At 40.3% G+C, this 23,898-nt stretch overlaps 1 protein-coding gene across 2 annotated transcripts in view; it reads left to right on the top strand.

Moving 5' to 3' along the window:
* arb2a (ARB2 cotranscriptional regulator A) overlaps positions 1–16,454 on the top strand; it is a 181,783-nt gene extending 165,329 nt beyond the window's left edge. For both annotated transcript variants that reach the window (XM_061817581.1, XM_061817580.1), the window contains exon 11: positions 14,359–16,454. In XM_061817581.1, the coding sequence (XP_061673565.1) occupies positions 14,359–14,519 (161 nt within the window). In that variant the 3' untranslated portion in view covers positions 14,520–16,454. The remainder of the gene's footprint in view (positions 1–14,358) is intronic.
* Positions 16,455–23,898: the final 7,444 nt, after the last annotated feature.

Genomic DNA, 23,898 nt, shown 5'->3' with positions numbered 1-23,898 from the left:
TGTTTTCAAGTATTCCTTTCCATCTCAATTGCCACAATCCTCCAAATAAACAAGGTGGCCATGCTTCAAGTAGTTGAAGTTCACTCTAAAGTGACACATGAATGATGTTAACATTGTAGTGTGTATTCAAACACCAAAATGTTCAACCAAAGCATATATTTTCATGAAATAATGGTCTTAATAGTCTTAATGCTAACATATAATGCAAAACACTGTGGACTAACAGAAATTAATATTCAGCTAACAATACTTAGCAACACATACGAACAGAGCATCCAATAATACTGGAATAAACAAGTATTTTCTCTGTTATGTGGGAAAAATAACTTTTAGTGGAACTGAGTTGGACTTGGAGACTTTCTCGGCATCTTCTTTTCCGTCTTAGTTACCCTGGATCTCTTCAAGTAGACTTCAGGGCTTCCCAGCATGTAGAACACTGACACCAATGTACTAATTCAGATTTATGCGACTACAGACTTGCATAGTAGTAGTATACATGTTATAACAGTGGTTTAAAGTGACGTTTAGATTGACAAAGACAGCCAAACGTATCACGGTTCTCTTAGCTTTCAAATAAAATGGAATTTTCATGTGTTGGACTGTTTTTTTCTGAATTGTACAAGGACTAACAACTTGATTCTGATTCAGAGTTCATTTGTTATTGTCAATAAGAATAGTGAATCTGAATTCAGTGGGTGACTCCGAGCCCTAGAAAAAAAAAATTCTAATATTTCCATGAACTATTGAAATGAATTTGAATTTGGAATTGGTGCACTAAACGTCCACAACCTGGCAGTTGAAGGTGTGTGTGATCACCAGGGCGGTGTGTGCACGAGAGGGGGTGGGGATCTCACTCTCAAGGCTGTCTATTCAGTGGTTATTGTTCCTGAGTTCAGCCTGTCTTTCTTACAGGTGCAGTGGGGCCCTCTCGTGCCCCTCACCTCCTCCACCACCTCTTTTGTCCCTCAATGATCTGTGCATGTCTCAAATGGTAGAAGGTTTCATACTTGTGTGCAAGTGTGTGTGTTGCACTATGCCTGGCATTGTCCTTAAGGTGGCAAGGGTTAGAAAGTGTCTGCGCCATGTGTGTGTTTCAGACCTCATTGTGTTGAAGTGGAGTAGAGCTTGTGCGAGTAAGAAGGAAACGTGGGGAAACTTAAGTGCAGTAGCCAGTGTGCAGTTTCGATATGAATTTTGTTATATGAGTGTGCTAGCATTAGCACATTTTCGGTCTGTGCATTGTCTTGTGCATACAGTATTTGTGCCTATGTACTAAACATGCATATCTTTGCTAATATCCTATCGTTTGTGGGGGCCTGTCCTTTCAGCAACGCAGCTTTTCGGGACACTGTGTGCCTGGCCATAGAAACAGAAGCTTACCATTGCACCTCAAAAAGCCAAAAACAAAAACGTGTCAGGCGAGCTAGCAGCTCCGGAGTGTTTGCCATTTAAATCCCCAACAATGGCGCTGCACGCGGAACAAAGCGCCGGGACAGGCAAAGGGGACTGTGTAACGTTGACAGTGCTCGTGTCTCGTTGGACCCATACTCCTTCAAGGCAGTTTTTGCCCACATATATCTTTACTGAAGGAAAGTCTGTACTATATTAAATAAAATACTATAAGAAATTATTACTTAATGATTACGCTTTCACTACAGCATGAATCGTTCTCAGTGATGCCTCACAACGAAATAAGAATATGTTTCAATTTCAGTGTGGGTCACTTTTAATTGGCTTCGGTAAGGAGTTTGCAGGTTTTCCCCATACCTGTGTTATAGATTTGGACTCTGCTGATGATTCGTGATGACAGCTTGTTGATGACATCATCATATCTGGCTCTGTGTAAAAATAGCTTCAAGCACGTCCGAGCAAAGTACTGCCAACACCATTTTTTAACCAGCTCGGTGCTCTGCACACGCTGGGGCTGGCTAACCTATCTCGGCTGAACACTGTCCTACCACGGCTCCCATAAGTCACTAATGGTTGCGTCAATGGTGGCAAAGAAGATACACTTCTGACATGTATTTTTAACTAGCCGATGAGGAATAGCTAATCATGGACACACCAGGGGGGGGGTGAGAGAACAGGAGAAGACAGAGAAGGCATCCTAACCGCAAAACCAACGTGAAATCTTGACCTGCAAAAACCCACAAGAAGTGCTAAGGTGGTACATTATACTTACAACAGAAGTCTGGCTTGAACCTCCTTACAGCAGAGTGTAGGTAACTATGAACATCAAATTAAAACAGTTAAATCAAGTCTCTAGCGCAACATTAATAGGACCGCCACACGGGAGGCACCAAGGACATATATTTACAGTATATCAGCAATGTTATTCTTGTTCACTATTTTCTTTCAAAATGTTCTGGATATTAGAGAAAATAATTTCAAAATCTCCACTGTAATTTTTTTTTCTTTTTAATCAATAGATTTTGTCTGATGGAATATATAACCTTTTAGAATTTCTTTCATTACTATTTTTAGACTTGGATTTATGTCATAGACATACCTTTACTGTGAAGGAATTCCATTTACATCATGATATGAATTTTAGGATAGCAAACATTCATATATTTCCTGATTAGCCCACTTTTCAACTTACCTTTAGCTCATCGTATATTGGCACTTCCAGTTTTGTCAACATAAATTTATATTTCTACACATCTACACACGTGAGATACATTCATTGGTCCTGTTACAGTGTGTGAAGATGCCCATTTTTATGTATTCATATTGTATTATTTTTGGTGTCTAACGTATCCTTACTTCCTGTTTTGAAGATGTCACAATTGCACTTCCTTGTACTGTCGCCCCATCATAAAACCGATATAAATACATGTTTGGCCATGACGTCACACGCACGTAAATCCTGTTTTGTCTAGTTGTCATACATTTATACTCTTATCTCCTCCCTGCAGATTCTTACTTAAATTATTTTTGTCTTGTGAATATTCCTACTTCCTGCGTAAATTGGCACTGACTGTCTTTTCAACTAGTTAACTTTTGTACTTCAATTTGCCTGTGTGAATACAAATCGGCTTCAAATGTAAGTAAGAGTAAGTAGTATGTCCTCTTGCTGATTGATCAATTTACACTATAATATATTTAGAGTTGATTAGTAGTCATTTTATATGAGCAAACTGTCTACTTTTAATCCTTTTTAAGATTCCGGTTGAATGTCACAGATTTGGACTTTATGTTCATTATGGGAAGAAAATGCATATTAAGATGGATAAAGAATATTATATCTATCCATTTAGTTTTCGATTATGCCTGTCCTCATTATAGCTGTGCATGAACTGGAGCACATCCCATCTGAATATACCCTGGACTGGTCGCGAGGGCATCGCGGGGCACATACTGTATAGACAAAAAATCATTTACAGAACCATGAAAAAGGGTTTGCTGTCTTCTAAAATTAGACAAAGCTAACATAAAAAGTAGTTTTTAAATGGTGATTTTATTTTTTAAAGGGAAAGGGAGTATCTATTCAAAGCTACCTGGTCTTGTGTGAAAAATGTATCACCCCCAAAACCTAATACTGTACCTGGCTGGGCCACCTTCAGCTGCAGGAATTGAAACCAGGTGTTTGCCATTGCTGACAATGAATCTTTCAAATCTCTGTGAAGATATTTTGGCTCATTCTTTCTTAGAATTGTTTTAATTCGGTGACATTGCATGGTTTTTAAGCACGAACCTTTTTTAATGTCACACCACACAGCAAGGGAAGCCTGCAGTTCTTTATAGTTTCTCTTGTGTGATCTTTTGGATTGGTCATCACTGTGCTCTTGAGGTGATTTTTGTTGGCTGACCACTCCTTGGAGGGCTTCACACTGTTCTATGTTTTCTCACACTGTCATTTGTTGGAGTCCTAAAGGTTCAGAAATCCCTTTGTAACCCTTGAGAGATGTCAGTCACTTTATTTTTCACCTGTTCTTGAATTTCATTGGCTCATATGATTTTATTGCAGCTCTTTGGGATCTTTTAGCTGACCAGACAGATTCCACTGTGTGATGTCTTGATTGAACAGGTCTTGAGGTGATCAGGCTTGGATGTGTTCACCAAAAATGAACTCAGATTTCTCTAAAAATAGATTAGCCACAGTTAATTAAGGATTTACACACAAGGATGGCTATGTTTGAATATTTTTTTCACCTATAATAAGCAAAATGTAGATTTTAAAAGCTCATTTTATATTTACTTGGGTTGCCTTTGTCAGATATTTAAATTTGATCTTTAACATTAAACTGAGGACACATTGCAAAAAAATAATAATAAGTTGATAAGGGGTCATACTTTTTGAGGGCACTGCAGAGTCACCTTTAGGCCAATGGACAGTTCCGTTAACTTCCAGTTCCATTCAATTCCTGGATTCGTGAAGCAGATTTGCTAACCACTTGTTCACCTTCCACATACTAATTAATTGTTGCATTAGTTTATCCTGAAACATAAAGTCTCAATGAAGCGCAACCTATTGAATGTTACTAATAGGCTTCATTCCTTTTATTCTGAAGAGTCTCGTCCCATCTGCATGGATGACAATAATGCTATTGACACAGAGCGATACTGTCAAGGCCTGTTTGGCCTTTCATTTTCTACCGAAGCGAAGAGGGCAGAGTGTAACACTGGTATCAAATTGCCCGCTCTGTCCTTGGATTGGGGTTATCTTGTAAATACGCTGCTCCAAGTCTATAAAAGTGGGGGTCCTTTTTGACAACCAAGGCCACTCATTCACATCAATATAAAAAGGAAAACTGTGTTTGGGTGGGAACCTTCAAGGACCGAAGGCCACATGAAGGGAAAGGACAAAGAAATTGAACTCAAACACGTTGTGTGTGACGTACATCCTCTCTCAATGTTTTAACTTGTCGAGGATAGTTTCCCATGAAACTTGGTTTTACACAATTTTATTTTCCTTAAGTTCACTTTATTTATATTTCTCCTCCAAATTGATTATAAGGGTGCTTATGATTTCAATGACATTCTGCTTTCTCTCAATGTTTGTCTCATTTTTCATTTTTTAATTCCTAGTGAGTCCACACAATGGCCCCTGTAGCTAGTGATTCAGGTTCCTCATCTCAAGGCGTTTAATGAGTTCTGCCTTGTTTTTGTCCAACAATAGCACACAATAATGAGACAAGTAATTAAAAGCAGTACGAAGGGGATACGCAGATCCCACTTAACTGACTCGCATTAAAAATGATTTGCATTCTGGAGAAAGCAGCCATCGTGTTGCTTATGTAAAAGCAAGCCCTGTTTTGATTGTTGTCTTTGTTTTTCATTTTATTTTAATTTTATATTTTTGCTGTCCTTCTTGTTATTGTAGAGGTTTTAAACGTTAGTGCTGCTGGGATTTTTATTGAAAATTTGATGAATACCAAGGTATGGCATGAACAAAACGTGATTAAGAGCATGTCAATTGTTGATGTCTTTGCCCTGGGTGGAAGATATGTCGCGGTGGTGGTGAAGGGGAAGATTTAGATTTAATTAGGTTTTGGAGCGAAAACAAGTTTTGCATATTTTCTTCGAGAGCAAAGTTTCTGTGGCAGTGAGGATGAGCATCTGTCACCTGCCTGGGTTCTCTTTGACCGCATCTCCTATGGCAACATGGCCCACTGCCTTAACGGGGCCTAACGATTCTTGACCTTTCTGTGTCTATTAGCAAAAACATCCAAAATGGTGGTATACGCACACATGCATGCTCTAAGAACACGCACACACAGACACCCACCACGAACGATCATCTAATATCAGAACGTCAGTGGCGGAAATCCGACCGTCTGACAAGCAGGATACTGATAGCGATTCCCTGCCGCTGATCCATGCAACAGATAGTTTCCACAAACAGTGGCTGAGGTAAAGTTACATCCAGCAAGGGGCCATTCCAAAATGTGCTGCCTGGCCCCATACTGAGATAAAACAAAAGCTTAGTTTACCGTTGTTGGGAAATTGATAAGAAAATGCGTTGTTTGTGCTCCACTTTCATCAAAAAGGAAATGAGAAAATGTGTGCTTCTGCATTTTTTAATATTATCGGCATCGGTCCTTTATTGGTATTCTGTTTTTGTCATTTTTACTCTGACCGTAATTAAATTATTCACCAGCTCCTTTTTAAAAAAAATATACTTCATAATAAATGTTTAACCTGAAGTTAATTGTTTAAAGATATTTTATTCACAATTAAAGAAATGTATCATCACTGTACATTTCCCATGGCTCAAAAAAAATAGTGTTGTACAGAGACATGGCCCCTCTTTGCATCAGCATAATTACAAATCACTGAAACAAAAAAAAAGTTATAGATTCAAATAAAATGGGCCATTTGTACACAAGCAATTAACTGTTGCAACTTTAAATAATCTCACCCAGATGGAACCTAATTATAGTCTGCGCGGTTTGGTTCAGGCTGTCGGCGTATCACTCGGGGCGTCACTTTGGCTTTTCAGTCACCTAGCGCTTGTTTTGAAATTGGTGACAATCAGACCAGATTACCTTTTGTAACAGCGTGCGGCGTTTGCTGCATAGGGAAGAAAGCATGGCCCATAGCTATGGAGGAGTTTCTGTGTTTCCTTTTTAACAGCTCTCCTCCTCTCTTGTTCACTTTCCCCGCTGCACACTAACGATAACAAATGTGTGCGTTTGTAGAGAGAGGAGGGTAGATGTGAGAGTAAATGTTTGTGTGTATGTGCCAGCTGTGAGGAAATGCTTGCAAGTGGCAAATCGCTGTATGGCACTGTCGACACAGGGGATCAAAGTCAGTCAGTCAATTACCCTGAGAGGTCTTCAGTGACTGCGACAGAGGACGAGGCTAAATATAAGGGATCAGATACACTGACTGTGGCATAAGTGATACAGCCTCCACATGCGTGCATCTCTCACACACAAACACACACACTCACACGGGCTCAAAAACAAAGCCAGAGGCCAGGACTTGGACTGAAACTCTCCCTCAGTCCATACTATACAATACTGTGTTTTTGCATATATATATTTTTTTTTAAAAAAGGTTCTGAGGTTCTCACATTTCTGAGGTCCCAAGTTTAATCCCGGACCCACCTGTGTGGATTTTGCATGTTCTCCCCGTGCCTTGTTGCATTTTCTTTGGGCACTCCAGTTTCCTCCCACATCCCAAAAACATGCAACATTAATTGGACACTCTAAATTGCCCCAAGGTGTGATTGTGAGTGCGGCTGTTTGTCTCGATGTGCCCTGCGATTGGCTGGCAACCAGTTCAGGGTGTACCCCGCCTCCTGACAGCTGGGATAGGCTCCAGCACTCCCGCGACCCTAGAGGACCATTATGACCAGATAACTACCGGTACATGTAAATATTTCAGAAACTCTTCACCTTATCCCATACAGTATTAACACACTTGTTTTTAAAACAGAAGTCAATGATGATTACTTGAACTGCTGTTTTGGGCTGGAGGTTTATTGTACTATTCTGTGTGTGTGGGGGGGGGGTGCCATCAATGAATAATGGAAATGACAGGCTACGTCACACTAAAAAAACTGATTTATGGTATTTGAAGGAGGTAAGAGGATAGCAGGAATGTGGAAGCCAGCATTTAGCAATGTGGTCCAAAGTTAAGGTAGCTTCATTGCCTTTTACTGAAATACAATGGCTGAAATTAGTTTTTAGATTTTCTAAGTAAATATATTTGCAGAGGTGCTATTTCATGAAATTTTCATCAGATGTTGGGAAGAACCCAAGTAATCCATTCATACAACAAAAGTAAAACAAATGAGATTATTGATATATAAATAAAGTTGTGTTTAGTAATGTGAAATGACAGGGGTAAATTATTGAACACAGAGAGAAGGATGTGCAAAGAGACATCTATCAACAATCAAAAACAACAATCCAGCCCCTGTCGGTGTACATTAAGATCAGATGGTTCAGTCCTAATTGATGGCCTACAAAAGGGTCTTTTAGCCAAGGTGTGAGTCAACACACATCTCACGATGGCTTAAGAGCAAAGAACTGTCTGAAAACCATCACAAAGTAATTGTTGCAAAACTTAACGATGGCATTATTTACAGAAGCAGCTAAGCTTCTGAATGTTCCAGTGAGCGATATTTGGACCATAATAAGTAAGAAGACAATTATCCCACCATAAAGTTGCCTCGAGCAGGTGCTCCTCCAAAGATTTCTGACAGATGTCTGACAGTTGTACAAGAGCCATGGACCACGTGTGGAGTGCTTCAAAAAGACCAGAAATTAGCAAGTACTTTTATCACAAGGATAACCGTGAGTAATGTACTCCGCCACCATGACCTGTGGCGGAGTGTGCATGCTCACCACGTAAAACCCTATTAGTGGTGGTGGGGCGGGGGGTCCATATCTAAGCTTGTTTACCGTTTGCTCAACAAAATTAGTACTGGTTCATTCCACATTATTACACACAACTTAATTTCTGATCTTATTCTGTCTACTTTCTTTGTATGTGTGGATTACTTGGGTTGTTCCCAACAACTAGTAAAATGTTCATGTCAAAAGCACCTTTAGATATACATTTAGTCAGGGAAAATGGTGGCATATTAAATACTTGTTTCAGCTAGTGTATGTGAAAATGAATACATATATTTTCCAAACCCTATCAAGGCAGTTACTTTAAAGAAGTATTTTCAAGAAAATGGAAAATAAAAAACACTGGCGACAAATAATGTGATGTGACGTTGAGTATCGTTATAGACGCGTGTCACACAATTCCCTACTTAACATTCTTAAATGTCATACAAGTGTAAGGGAAGTTTACCACTGAATATTATTTCCATCAAACACTTGATAAGAAGTGATGGTGCATGGAGTAAGTTGCTGCTTTAAATACAATTCCCCCCCATAAAACTTGTGGTTCTGTTCTTCTCTTAACACCCTTTATTGAGGCTGCAAAAAACAAACAAGTGTGGCATCATGCGTTGTGGCAGTTTGGATTCCCACCTCAAAAGTTTTGTGTGACTTTAGAGCTGGCTAAACTCCAACTTCCACAACCTGAGGGGTGTTCAACACTCGTTGTACCTTTTTAAATAACAAAATCTATATAATGAGGCTTTATCTCTCAGTGAAGAATGTGCAGCATTAATATTTGGTGTACATTGATGGGGAAAGAAAGTGGATCCAGTCTTTATTTTATTTTATTTTTAAACAAAGTCATATTTTCTCATAACAGACACCTGACAGTGTTTCAGGTCTTATTGTCGGATTGTTGGTAACATATTTGAGTCATTTAGATAAGATTGCATTTATCGTGAACTTAATGGATGAATGTAGTTATCATTGTGATGAGGGGAAAAAAACACAAGGATCTTTTCTCCCCAAAAAGTGGAAGCTACCCAAAATATTATTTCAATGACTGGTGTTTTAGTTTAATTGGTCATCATTGTAGCCACTTACCTCTTGATAAACATTTTTATTCAGCCGCTAAAACGTCATCCTGTCATGTTTATGTATAGCTGGATGACATCTCATTGATCGCCAACATCTTTAAAGATATTAATTTGATTTGTGCCATCGCTGAGGTAATTCCCCCTCCCCCCTTTCAGTCTTTAGTGGCCCATGAAGGCTTGCCATTGGGCTTCCGCCTGTAAATCAGTGATCACATTGCATCTCTGACAACATCCATTAGGTGCGACACACTTTGGCAATTAATTGAAGGGTGCGCTTAGGCTGTTAGAGGCCTATTTAGTGTGTCAGAGCAGGTTGATGTGTGCGGGTGTTGTTAGGGGGTCAGATCTCAATTCAAAGCCGCCACCCTATGGAGGGGTGGGGGTAAAAGCCAGAGTCATCGCAGGGGCACGGGCTCATCTGCATATTGGCACAGAGACGCCCCACTGGTGACCCTTAACCGATGGGATAGGGTGGAGAGCCTTGCGGTGTTCCGTGGGAGTTCAGCGCCAGTTCAGGGTGAACGGTAGAGCGCTGCAGCAATGATTGCTTGTGCTGGGGGGATAAAAAGGACAAAACACGAGTAAAAAGTCGTGCGAGAGAAACATTTTGCCTCATATTGGATATAAATGATACATAAGCAGTGGTAGAAGGTTGTGTTTTGCTTTTCCAGAGGCACGTTAAAGCAAGCCCTGCAGAGGGAGCACACTGACCCACAATGTCGGCTTATTTGCTCTCATGATTGTCAGATGGCTAAATTTGACCCATGGTGCTGACTTGGATCCAGACCCCCACCTCCCCCATAGTGTCGGGCACATACAGAATCCTTCAAAGTTTACGCCCAAGCACTCTGCAGACTCGTACACACACAAACACACATCCATACACATCATCTCTATTAATGCGTACAGGCAGAGGTCAATCTAATAAACATGGGGTCGGCCCAGTGGTCATCAGAGGCCCGTCCATACTGAGAGAGCCTTTAAGGTGCTTCCTAATTGTATCCCCGCGGCCTTCTAAGTCTACCTTTTTTATTGCCAATCGCCAGTACATGTTGCAGAGGAAGAAAGAGAAAACAGGAAAGCAAGGCTCCCATTTTCCACCTTTTTCTGCTCACTGGGTGAACTGATTTTCGATACAAAGCTTATCCTTTTTTTAATCCTCCGTAGAAAATTAGGGGAGCCTATTTCAATATTCTTATCGTCGCAAACAAATACAGGTTCCGACAAAAAAAGTCTTAAATATGGAGATTAAAAAAAAGGTTCAAAACATAAAACGCATTACTTCCAGGGATGTATTCACTCACTCCTCCGTCTGTAAACACAAAAGTCTAAATATCTGCACTCAGAAAAATTTAATCTCCCACTGGGAGGTAAAAAGAAAAACGAACAAGAAGAAAGTCTTCCCAAGTTCAGTTACAGGTAGTTGCTAAGCAGCTTGAGCTTCTTGCCTGAAGGTTATTTTTTAGTTTAATGTGTGCCTTGCAATTCAGTTGAAACTATAAGCACTATTTTACATTAAAATTGGACTATTTTACAGCAGTTAACTTATTTGTATAATTCTGTGACAGTTACGAATGTTGTGTTACTCCATCACTGGATCCTTTATTGTTAAAATATTAAAGCAATTCATTTAATACAGTACAGTACAGTGGCACCTTGACTTACTTATCTGTGCCAACTTTTTTTTTTAGGTGCAAGCCATCGATTCATTACTTTGCGTTCTTACCCATAATTTTACTGACGAGGACGCCTCAGATATGGTATGCTTCAGTGAAGTGAAGGGGGGAAAAATGAACGCGACCATCACTGATACGCTTTGAGACATTTGTTGGACAGAGCAAAGAGTCAGGCACACAAATATAAAATGAAAACACTTACAAGGAGCCTGGCGAAATCGCGAAGCCTGGCGAAATCACTAGCATAGAACTGAGAGTGTGGGAAATGGCCAAGCGGTATCACAAGCCTTAATATTTAACAGGTAAGCCTAAAGATATCTTGAACTCAAACTGTGACTAAAATTGTAGATAGCGCAAACGGAAAATACAGATATCTACAATTCACTTGCAGGTTTTCGTAGTTCCAAAACTGGGTACCTGGAGTGGAATTGTAACTATCTACAATCAATCTAAAAAATAATCAAAAGTCATGTCAGAATGGCAGGGATGAGAATTTTCCACCGATCAGCGGATTTCCGACTTTTTCAGACCAAAATGACCATTCTCGAGATAAGCGCAAATCCGTTGAGAAAATTTCAGCTGGCGGTAGGGTATCGTGCGTCTGCCTCTCGGTGGTGGGCTCCGAGCTGCAAGTTCAGCTTAGTGCTAGCACAAGCACGACTATCATATGCCGTTCTAATTTGCTTGGTAGTGTAAATATTTGCATTTTGCGACATAAACATTAAAACTTGTTTGCGGCAGATTACTCGATCGGACAACAGAGTTATACAGTATAACGATCCAATCGTGTAAGTGGTTAATCAAGTTTCACCATTGCCATGTACATGTGTTCTCAGTTCTCAGAAATCGCAGTGTAACTTGTTAGTTAGCCAAGTAATGGCGCGTGGGACTTAGATCGCGCGGACTGAGCGACGGTGTGTTCAAAGTTTTACAATGGCAAAAGTGTTGGAAAAAAAGGATGAAGATCGAGCGAGGGCAATTGACAAGGATGCTGGAATCAAAAACTGTTTCAGACGGGCATGGGTTGAAAATAGTGTAACTGTGCAGATAGGACCGAAAACGGTATCAACATGTCTAACCGAACAGATACAAAAAGTGGACATTCCCGGCAAAGTGCTGTGCACTCTGTGTTCCGATAGGAGCAAAAAATATCCAGGAGGAAACTCACCCCTCCCCAAGCCATCGACAGACATTTTCAGTGTTTTTCAAAATTGGTCATTCTCATCCCTGGAATAGTTTTGTAGATATCTGAAACGTTGTTTTTGACATAGCAACACTGAAGCACAGATATCTGCAACAGGTCCAGTCTATCTTTTGATTGTAAAACTGCAGCTGGAGTCAGAGCTCCTAACCATGCCTTCTTTTATTTTTGATTATATATATTTGTTGATTAAAAGCAACACAAATGCGTGTTTTGGAAGGGCAAAGAGGGGTTAACACGATTTTGATTGTATTAAGTGTGGAAAACTGGTTTGATTTACAGATAAATTGAGGTCGGCACTTCATCATAAAATGACTTAAACTCATAAGTTACCACCGTATACTTGTATGAAGGTTGAATCTAATTTGAACTAAAAATGTCCCTGTAGCATTAATAAAGGTTTTCTCATGCCAACAGTTTGACCCTGGAACCAATTATTTATAGTGATGTTATTTGCTCTTTTATTCCCCCCAAATCTGAACTAATCAGTTGGGCATAGGGCCTGGAACAGATTGCGTTTTGACTTCAGAGGTTTCATTGTATCTTTCAGTCCTCTCACTGTGGATTTTGAGCAGGTCTAATGACGTTTCTGGTAGCGACCAGAAGCTTCCGTCATGGTGGGCGCTCCAGCGTTGAGCCGAGGTTCTTTTGTTGCAGCGATCGGTAGCTTGGAAGAAACTCAAGAAAGGGAGGAACGCTGGACGAACCTTCGGTGCATGTCCCAGATTTCCAAATGCAGTCTGACCCCAACTTGGGAACTGGCTAACCTGGAAGAGGTCATAAAGTAACTCAGCACGAGTGCCTCCCCCCGCCACGACCAGCCCACCTGATACAGCCCCCAAGTCACCTCTCCCCACTTCTACCTCCACTTCCCTCAATTGACTCTTTAGAACGAAGCACTAGCGCTCCACTGGTTTTGCTCAGGGCATCCTTTGTGCATAACTCGCATTTTGTTTGGAAGGCCTTAAATGGAAAGAAGAGTGAGCAATGGTGTTGATTATCAGCTTTCTGCTTGGATAACATATTAAGTGTGTCCCATTGGACCACCAGGTCAGAGGATCTCATGCTTCAGGTCTGAGGCGAGTCCTGAAATCATTATGTTGTTTTTGTTTTCTTCATTGTTTGATTGCAAATTCGCCAAAACTTGATTTCATCTCTGCTTTAAAGGGAGGCAGCTGTGATTTTAGTGTGGCTCAAGTTACTTGTTCCAGTTTGTTTAGCGTTCTATCGTTATTATTAGGGAACTTATGAAAACCTCCAGTCTTATATGTGAGTCCTCTCAACAAAGGTGAGGTTTAATAACATCTACGTTTGTGAGACTAAAGGCCTGCTCAGAATAATGTAAATGAATAAAAATCTTGCAGTGTGCATGTGCATGCAGCATTTCTGGCTCTCAATTCTGAGATTCTGCGTTTTAATCTCTGGAGTTTGCACTTTCTCTCAGGCTGGAATGCATTCCTAGTATTCCAAATTCCAAACAAAATTATCAATGCAACACTTTAGTTGTTGCTCACATGTTTTTATTCACTGAATACAAAGATGTATTTTTTTCTGTGAACACAAAGGCATTTTTTATTCTGTTTATTGTGAGCATATATCCTTTGTCAAGGGTTACCAAAACAGTAAGACTTCCAATCTAGTTAAACTCCACTCACGTGGCCTTTTATTGTGGTCAGCCTGGGCACACCTGTGCACTCATCATTCTGTTTAATCAGCGTATTGATATTGCCCTTCTGCGAGGTGGGTGGATTGTTCCGACAAAGGAGATGTGCTCACACACAAAGATTTAGAACGGTTTGTGAACAATATTTCCAAGAAATGAGGCCTTTTATATGTAGAAAAGGTCTTAGATCTTTGATTACAGCCCATGACAGTTTGGAACAAAAACAGTACTCTCTGTGTAAGTGTAAATGGTTGTTTGTTTGTTCTTGCTCTCTGATTGGCTGGTGACCAGTCCAGGATGTACCCTGCCTATTTCTGGGATAGGCTCCAGTTCAGTTTGTACAATAATGACAAACAGTAAGGAAAATGGATTGGAAATGTTTTTTTCTGTTCTCCTGCTAAAGCGCACAATTGTGTTTGTGTCGTCCGTTTAGGCACAGAACGCCACGAGTTGACCTCCTGGATGAGTTTTGACTCCATCTTCAGGTTCTTCGGCGAGATCGTGGAGGCGAAAAAAGATGAGGAGGCAGAGGAGACGTTCAACACTGTTACCACGCGCAGCAGCTCCCTCAAAAACAAACACCTTGATTTGTAAAACAACGTCACTGACTTTATTGGAGCGATAGTACAGAGCGGGTGGTTACGTTTTTTTTGCCTGTTTTTTTTTTTTATTTTGCTACCCTCCTTGCTCTGCTCCCCGGATGTCATTTCTCCCCTGTGGCTGCGCGCACAAGCATGATTCTTGTAGTTTTGGTAAGAGACAAGAATTCAGGTCAGTGTGTGTACATCTCAGTAACATTTTGCCTTACATCTCAATTAGAGCCATTGTTGAAGCAATATGTGCCGTCGCGTTTGTGGTTCCGGAGGGCAGTATAGCCTAAGATGATATGGGCTAAGTACATTGATCTGTGGTGCACCTCATATCAGCTGCCCTGCAGTTAGAGGTGACACGTTTGTTTTTTTTTTAGCTTACTCAATGTTTGTAAACTGCTCACCAACACCAAGGCCATTGTTTTTATGATGCCGTTGATGAGCACCTATGCACAACTTTTAAATTCATATACTGAGCTAAATTTAGAAGCATGCGGTTTACTTCATGATGTATTTATGTATTCCTCTTCTCTTTACATATTTCTAATAGATGCCTCCAAACTGATGACATTTTACGGTACAAACAAAGCCAAACCCAGTACGTGTGGAATGACTCGAGCGCGGGTCACTGAGCATATTCAAAATCACTTAAAGTCAGGGATCAAAGTGGATTTAAAGGATATCTCATTTAAACGGGAGCCATAAGTCAGCTCTCAACACTGACAAAGCCTCAATAGATGACGCATGTCAGGAAATCCAAGATCTCAATATTATTCTAAGCCTGAAGGATGAGGAAATTATATCTATTTTTTTCCCTACCGCAAAAGTCTTTTTCTTATTCATAGATGTGACAAGTCACTGCTCAGTTGCACGTAATCTTAAGTATGTGACACAAACATAACATTTTTTTTAAGTTTCATAAACCACTCAAGGCTCAACGCATAATGCTTCTAATGTGTCGCGACATTAGTCAAATCTCAAAGCCAAAGCTAAATCTCCTGATAGCATAGACATTTTCTGAAATATGTACTTTCCCCTGATTTCCCCCCGCCCCCCTCTCCCCCTCACTTTGCGTCGTGTCTATTGTTTAACTTTTAGCTGTGAAATCCTGTTTCTCCTCCATGGCCATCCTACGTGTGTGTGGCTTAATGCGTTTGAGGATTATCTTTGTGCTGTAATGAGACAACTGTGGCTGATGGTTTCAAGGCCTAATTTCCTTTTAATTTGATTCCCATCTCTGCTGCTTTCTGCACACACACAAAAAAAATGATGTGCTTATTATTTGATTTGATGATTTGGGTTTCCAGATAGCATTGCTCATCTTTCTGTTTTTCAGAAAAAAAAAACATATCTGCACATTTTTCCTCGCTCTCCATAATTGTAAATTGTCGCCTTGAGGGAACAAACAAGGCTCGGTGCTTCTAATAACAAGCCAAAGGAAGATCGAACTGGAGATGAAAGAGCAGCCCAAGTCCAAAGCGCAGTCTGCAAAGAAAGAAAAAGAGGATTTATTTTGCCAATTTTCATGAAAACATTCTTTTTTATGACCACATTCTTCTTTGTACTCCTTCAATAAACGAGATGCATTCATTTTGGGGTTTTGGGACACATCCATGTATTTAATTCTGTTTTCATTTCCTTTCTTACAATTTGAAATGTGATGCAAATCCTTTCAAAGTTTCTTTGTAGTGAGATTCCGTCAATGGAAGTCACTGTTACACATTTTAAATGCAAATAAAGTTTTACACATAGGTTATGAATTGATTTTGCTGTAGTTGAGGAAACTTTTTAAATTTTATTTTTCTTTTTAAACTTGTTTAAATGTTTTTCTATCTGTAAATATAGTTCCTATTGCACAGAAGTGGGTATGATTAACCATATCTGCTGAACAATATTTTTTTTCTTATGATGAAATAATACTTTCCTGAATTCAACAATACCTGAAGGTTTTGTATTTTATTTTATTTTATTTGTTTTTATATAAAACAAAAGTATCGAGTGAATAAATACCTGAATACATTTTTTAAAACCTTGCTTTTAAAAACAATTGCTGTATCATATTTTGTTTGTAATTATTGGTGTCTTGAGCCCCTCATCTTTGGCTGCTAGGCTGAATTATTAAACATCCTTTATACGGCTTTTCAAATCGTTTCCATTAATTATCATACAAAAGGTGAGAGCCCTTACAAATTCTGCTGACATTTTCACACTACATGATATCAATATGTTGTAAAAACAAAAATAATAATGATGTCGGCAAGTTTGGCTCAATTTATTACCACGTCAAATTGTCAGGTCTTAATCCTTGCATTGAAAAGACGCCTCATTTAATCCTCGTGACTCCTTTTTAAATGCATCATCTTTTACACACACACCTCCCCGCCAGTGTTAGATTCACATTGTGAACCCGTGGAGGAGTCCTTGACATGTAAAACTTTTCCACTGTTTGATATTTCAATTGTTTCATGCCGTCGAGAGAGTTGTTGTCACGCTTGCCTGCACCGGCCCTCTGTGTGTGGTTGTGTGTATGTGTGTGTGTGATGTGCTCACCCATCCCCTCCAAAGATGAACTGCCAAAGCAGCCAGTTGGAATGTCACCCTCCTGACACACACACACATTGGTGCGGATCACTGTCACATCACTATTTGCATAATGATATGCTCAACTCCGAGAAGGGAAGTAACCCCCAAATTTTACGGGTCACCTATCTGCAACAATCAATGTTTTATCGGCCCTACTCGGGGAAAATATCTTGAACAAGCGGGGCGCTCTTTCTTCTCTCACCTCCCCTCGCCAGCTCCGAGCCGTTCAATCCAGTGGCCCATCACCAACGATATTTCCAAAGCAGTTAATGCGTGGAAATGCGCCACCATCATCATTATAGTCACCTGTAAGTGCCAAAAAAAAAAATGCAGCCTTTCTTTTTTTGCGCCCTGTGCCGTTGTATATGTTTATCTTATTTAGGTCTTCCAAATGTAGATTGCACGGTCGGGTCCCGTGCAGCGGCCGCTTTCCTTCCAACTCATTAGATATTCATTGACTCGCATGAGAAGCGATTTAATCCATTGGAAAACAAGGCTTCCGTATTCTAATGAGAAATCCGCGCACCCACAATCAGCTCGATAGGAAAAAGAGGGAGGAAAGAATGCGCATGTGGCGCAAAGTGGCTTTGGGGTTCAGCGTGCAACTTTGATTTACAATTCGTGTCGTTTCTTCTTTCATCACATACACACACACACACACACACAAAAGTTTGACTGGGACCCTCTCTGTTAGAGAAAGAAATAATCATGTTAAATTTGCGGAAATCTGAAGGACTGCCTCTGGTGTCATCTTTTTTTTTTTCAGTTTCATCCTTGTTTGTTCGTCCTGCAGCTGTTTGTGACTCCGCCGTTGAGTCTATTTGGTTTTAATAGCACCTTTCAGGCTCTCTCCCCTCACCGCCCCCTCAATTACACCGCCTCTGATACTCTGCCGGACTCAACACACCCGCGTGCATGCAGTAAAAAGAAGGGGGGAGGCGTTGGGCGATAAGTACATATCAGGAACATGGGATGTGACTTTTAGAGATTTTGAACCGGTCGTTCCAGAAGATGCGTGAGTGGACGAAACTGCTCTTTTTTCACGTGATCTGTGAAGAAGTGAAACAGGAGAAATGGAAAATTTGTGGATTTGCTCCACTTTCAAATTGAGATCATGTTGACGAACGTGTACATGTAACTTGGTTCTGATTGCAAACATAACACGTCAACTTCTTTTTGTACAATTTTTAGCAGCCTACGACGCTTTGTAGTGCCACAAAAAAGACTTTCATCGGCTTAGGATGCCATTTTGCTGCGTTATTTGTTTGTTGTATATTATTTAAAACGAAGCCAACTCTTTGATTTGACGTCGTTTAATTAAACAATCCTAATTACGTTATAAGCCAAATAAAGTTTAAATCTGCGGGGACGTTGATGTTACAATGCAAGCCGATAACTTATAAATTTAATAAATGCCATTTTTTCTGAGAAGTTAAAAAGTAGGCAGAAAATGTGCGATTTATTTAATATTTGGAATGAACAAAATCCAAGCATATTAAAGGGAGAAAAGACATCTTAAAAGCCAAAAGCATTTTATTTTAGAAATATGCATTATTTGGTTTATTTTCTGTGAGGACCTTCCCCAAAGTAATTCGTTTAAATTGTGTGAATGATAATAATATAGACGCTAGATTTAAAAAGATAAATACGATGACATTATAGACAGATTAAAAAGTAACACCCATTTTCTTTTTTCAATACTGTCTGCGATGTTGTCAGAAAAAAAAATACTCAATGTCTTTCTATGGGCATTATTAATATGTCAAACGTGATGAAAAATAGCTTATTCCCCATCATCAATCGATATATCCCAAAAAATATTGTATTGTTCTGAAAGCAACGAAATGATGAGCTACTACCGCAGGAATTAATCATATCATCAACTTTAAACCAACGTTGCCGCGGACATGATGATGTATCGATTCGCAGGCTGGTTGTGCGAGAAAAAAAAGTAAATAAACGTCGTTTAACTCCACTGATAAGTGAACCTAATAATATTTCATATAGTAATCATTACCATATAGATTTCGCGTCGTTGGTGACGTCACGTTTCATTGAACAAGTGCAAATATTTGTCCAAACGTGGGGAAAAAAACACAAATTTGTGGCTTTAAATGTAAAAAATACAAATATAAAAACCCTGCAGGGTTCAGATTATAAATGTCTAGATTTAAAGAAAAGAGAGAGGGGGAGAGAGAGAGAGAGAGAGAGAGAGAGAGAGAGAGAGAGAGAGAGAAGAGAGAGACACCGTTCAAGGCAATATGAAATCCCACATTAGAGATGGATTTCATCATGTCCACGCATCCCTTCGAGGATCAACACGGAGTGGGCTGCTTGGGCTCCGAAGAAAAAGAAGAAGTTGTTATTGGAGAGAAGGAAAGGGGGGGGGCAACCCCTTTGCACCCTCTTCCTCATCACTCAGTGGCCAGGAAGAGATGAAGCTCCAAATGAACTTATTGCCATTCAGTCGACTGACAGCTGTGTGTGCGTGTGTGTGTGCGCGCGTGTTTAGACGCGTATTTCACGCTTCTCTTGCATGCCTCTTTGGCGAGACTCGGAATCTCCGTGGTTAAGCGAGTTAATATACGTGTGTTATGAAAGGGCCTGCAGCCTGACTGCCTCACCCACTGTCTCCCCCCCCCCCGCCCCCGCACCACCCACCCACCTCTTGACGGCTTAGTCTTTACGCCCATCTCTTCTTCTATCAGCCATTCTAATGTCCCTCATTGTGTTTGTCACCTGAGTCAGCAGGGAGGATGAAACGGGAGGAAGAGGAGAATCTGGTGATGATAGACAAGAGTGTGTGCGCGTGTGTGTGCGTTTGGTCCAGCCAAGTCTACTTTATTTCTGTTTATCCCCGCAGCAAAAGCTGTCAGGCGCCGGCAGATTGGCAGAATGTTTAATCAACTTATTTATTCGCTTTTGCTCCGTGAATGGGCGCTAAATTACACTTCGTTAGGATGTAATAACGCTCTGGCTTCTAAAGCTTCTTAAAGTACCCATTGGTAACGCTTTAAAGGGAACGCAATTAGTAGACACCTACCTGCACAATTTAAGAATCATAGTGATTGGCTCGAGAGAGATATGAATTTGACACAAAGGAGTTTCCATCTCCATTTACCTTTTTGACAGCCACACAATGGCAGTTCTTTTCTGCCCTTGTACGTTTTGAAAGTTTGACATGCGAACTTGAAGCACAACGCTCAAGATATTGTTCAAAGTCATCCTTTATACCTTTCAATTGTGATTTCGCTCTTAATTTGATATGGTGCAGGAAAAAAACGAATATAATGAGATGATAAAGTGGGGATGTATTTTGATTCATCAAATGCATAAAAAAAATACTTAGCAAATTAGACCCCCCCCAAAAAAAAAATCATTCTCCATATCGTCAACCCAAGAACATACTTGCCGAAATCATTTTTTGTTTTGCTGTCATGATATTAATACAAAATGGCAATGCGCCAAGTTAAAAAAAATGTTTTATTTTCTTTATAGAATCAATTGGACTCGTTTGTTAAATTTGGTGCGATTTTTACTCGCCCCCTGGTTCTGGTAGAATGTGAAACAAATCTCAAATATGTTTAATGTCAACAAAAAGGACCCATAATTGTGTATGTTTGGGGAAAAGAAGGCTATTTGACACTTCAAATTATTCAAAAATATCTACAACAATATGTAACTATTTCCATTGTAGATTTGGATTGAAGTTGTTTTTTTTCTTCATGTTGATTCGTGAGCTGCAAATACGACAAATGACCAAACGTTCATCATTTTCTGAACTGCCAGGTTTTGGATCATGCTTTTTTTTTCCTCTTTTTTTTCTTTTCTTTTTTTTGCCATTCTCCTTGTACTTTAACGTCCCTCGATTTAAAAAAAAACTTTCCCCGCCTCAATCCTGGTTTTTTTTTTATTGTTAAGAATGACATAAACTTGACTCATGTACTCTTGTAAGCGCAACTGTGCGGTCGTGGGTGACTGTGTACTGGTGCAGATGCCGGGGCCGGGGGGGGGGGGGGGGTCAGGTTGGGGGGGGGCATCCTCCGCTGCACCGCATTCAAAATTCTCCTGTCCAGTGTGATGAGAACAACCAGGCCGGGTGGTCGCAGCACCAAGGACAGCGCCCCGACGCCCCACACCCCCACTCCTCCTTGACCTCGCCTTGCTATCACATTATCCCCGCGTGGGACACGACACAACCAAGTGCGGACGTGGAGTACGAGAGAGACCAAAAGCTTTTTTTTCTTTACTTCTCGCGCCACTTCGAACAGAACAGGATTATGAATACTGCAAAACAATCTCACACAGAATATTTGCTCTGAATGCATCGCGCCATTAAGCACATAAAAGATATACATACATAACGCGTGCTGTTATTGCTTCATGTAGCCGATAAGAACAATATGCGATTTATTGCAGATGAATGTCGTAAATTCGGATCCAGAAACGCGCGTGCGTAGAAGCGTGCAATCAGCACCTGACGGACACTTAACACTTGATTTTGCTGCTAACTAACAACCAACCAACCAACCAACCAACCAAAAGCGTCATAGTACGTATTTTATTGTTCCGATGGAGGTGGGCTGCCGGTTTGGGTGAGGGGCTCGTGTTTGATGGAGCCTTCCTGAAGCTTTGAGACAGCTTGTTAATTAAAAGCCCCAGAGATGAGGCTGCTGTGCGGCAAGCCTCCGTATCAGTGCGCCGCTAAGCACTCTGACAGACAGCAAGTTACTTCCAAGACCAATCCCTCTCTCGCCCCCCTCCCTTTTTTATCACAGCATAGCAGTGAGATATTTTAATGCGTCCAAATCCCACTGTGGCTGAGAAATATCTTGTTTTCTACTTAAGGAATGACGACAAACCTCCGTATTCCCTGTCACTCCGCGAGGAGATCTAGAGCCCAAATGGCTGCTTTATGAGCTCCCAAATCCACGCGGCAGGCAGCTTAAAATGTGGCAAATTCGATTAAGGGGACGCAAAGAAAGGAATGTCAAAACGGATTGAATTAGAGACCACAGGTATTAAATACTTTAATAAGCTCCGGGATGACATTGATGGCGAAGATGCGCTCTAAGAGCATCATTAAAAACCAAGAAAGGACTTTTGAATGTATTGATTTATTTATTTAGTCTGCAATTGTGGCCACCTCGCATGTTTTATTCCGCCTTAATTGAACCCAAAGTCCAACCTTTGCCTGGGGGGATTTTCGTTTTGTTTTGTTTGTTTTTCTTCTTATCCATGTGTCAGGTTGAAGGCTTGTTAAAAAGGGAAAACAAAAGTACCGAGAGGAATATAAGACTTTGCCTATTGTTGTAAAAATATATAAATAATTCAAAAGTACAATGGTCGAGTAAAAGGTGGTCGTTGGAGAGTGGGTCATGATTTGACTGTGGTGAGGGGGCAGTGGTTCAGCTGCATGAAAAGCTGCTGGACCACACCAACACAGGAAAATGGGGTGGGGGGTGGAGGGGTGCGTCTCACAGTTTAAAAAAAAATAGATATATATATGATGGAACCTTTTTTAAAATAAAATCCCCAAAATACAGGCTGTGTCTAAAAATGATGAATGAACGACTATTACGTCAAACTAATTCATACATTAAGCCATCAAACTTCCCCCTAAACGCCTTATTATCACTCGTAAAATTAATTTAACGGAGATATTGGGTGGAATGTCTTTATTGGAGCCCCAGAGAGGAAGAAGCTAAATAATAATAATCATTAAAATATTGACAGGCCACACTGGCGATGAACAGGAGAAGAAGGACATTCTTGCAAAGAGAAAAGGGGGAATGCGATGTGATCAGGTTGAGGACTTCCAGTTGGGAGTCTAAACCGCAAAGTGAGGACAACGTCACTGTCGTAAAGCAGAAAAAAAAGAATGCACGGCACACGTGTGCCATGTCACGGCCACTTCATTAGGTACACCGCTAACTTGGAACTGCACTGCATCACGAACAACATGTTCTTTTGTGGTTGAGAAAGGATGTAGAAATAATACACACACGTACGCACCTCATTGTCGGGACCACAATTAAATCGTCGTTGTAAAGATTTTTTTTTTCATCTAGCTTTGTTTGTGAGGCCGTGCACTGATATTCAAAGAAAGATAACAAAGCACATTTTGATTGCATCTGTTTTGCAAAATAGATGTATTTCTTGATCCAATCTTGATGCGCTCCTTCAACTCGTTTATTTCTCTTTTTCCTGGTTTTGTTTTTTGAAAATAAAGCTGTGGCAGGCTCTCAAAGTGTCCGGCACATCCATCAACGTCACGCAACGACAAGTTGCAATTTAATCAAATTGGATCTGCAGCATCGTATTTGTATTTCTTCTGGTGGGGGCTGGGGGGCAAAGAGACAAAATCAACCAAATTCATGAACATTTCTTTGATATGATTAACGACTTTCGACAAATTCGAGTCAGATATTCGTTGGGTTTGAATCTCCACCTGAAAAAACAACAACACAATTTGATAATTATTCGTCCATTTAAAAATGAACACAATTCGTAATTGTGCTTGAACAAACGTGAAAAATATTTTCATGTGTGAGATTATTTAGCATGAGAAGCTATTTTGCTCTGTTCAAATATTATTCATTCCTTCGTGCCGTCTTACATCAAAACCTCTTCTTTATTTTAAATAACTAGCACCCATTAAATGCCCCTTCCGTAATTTACTTTCAAATTGAAGGGCTCGGACTGTGCAATATTAAACGAACACAAGCGATCATTATTACAGTCCACATTAGAAAACACAGTTTTTATTATTATCCTCATCATTAAAAGGGAACCACACA

This window comes from Syngnathoides biaculeatus, chromosome 4 (genome assembly GCF_019802595.1).
Source record: "Syngnathoides biaculeatus isolate LvHL_M chromosome 4, ASM1980259v1, whole genome shotgun sequence".
Taxonomy (NCBI): domain Eukaryota; kingdom Metazoa; phylum Chordata; class Actinopteri; order Syngnathiformes; family Syngnathidae; genus Syngnathoides; species Syngnathoides biaculeatus.
The sequence above is the reverse complement of the archived record's forward strand: the minus strand, read 5'-3'. Positions and strand labels throughout refer to the sequence as shown.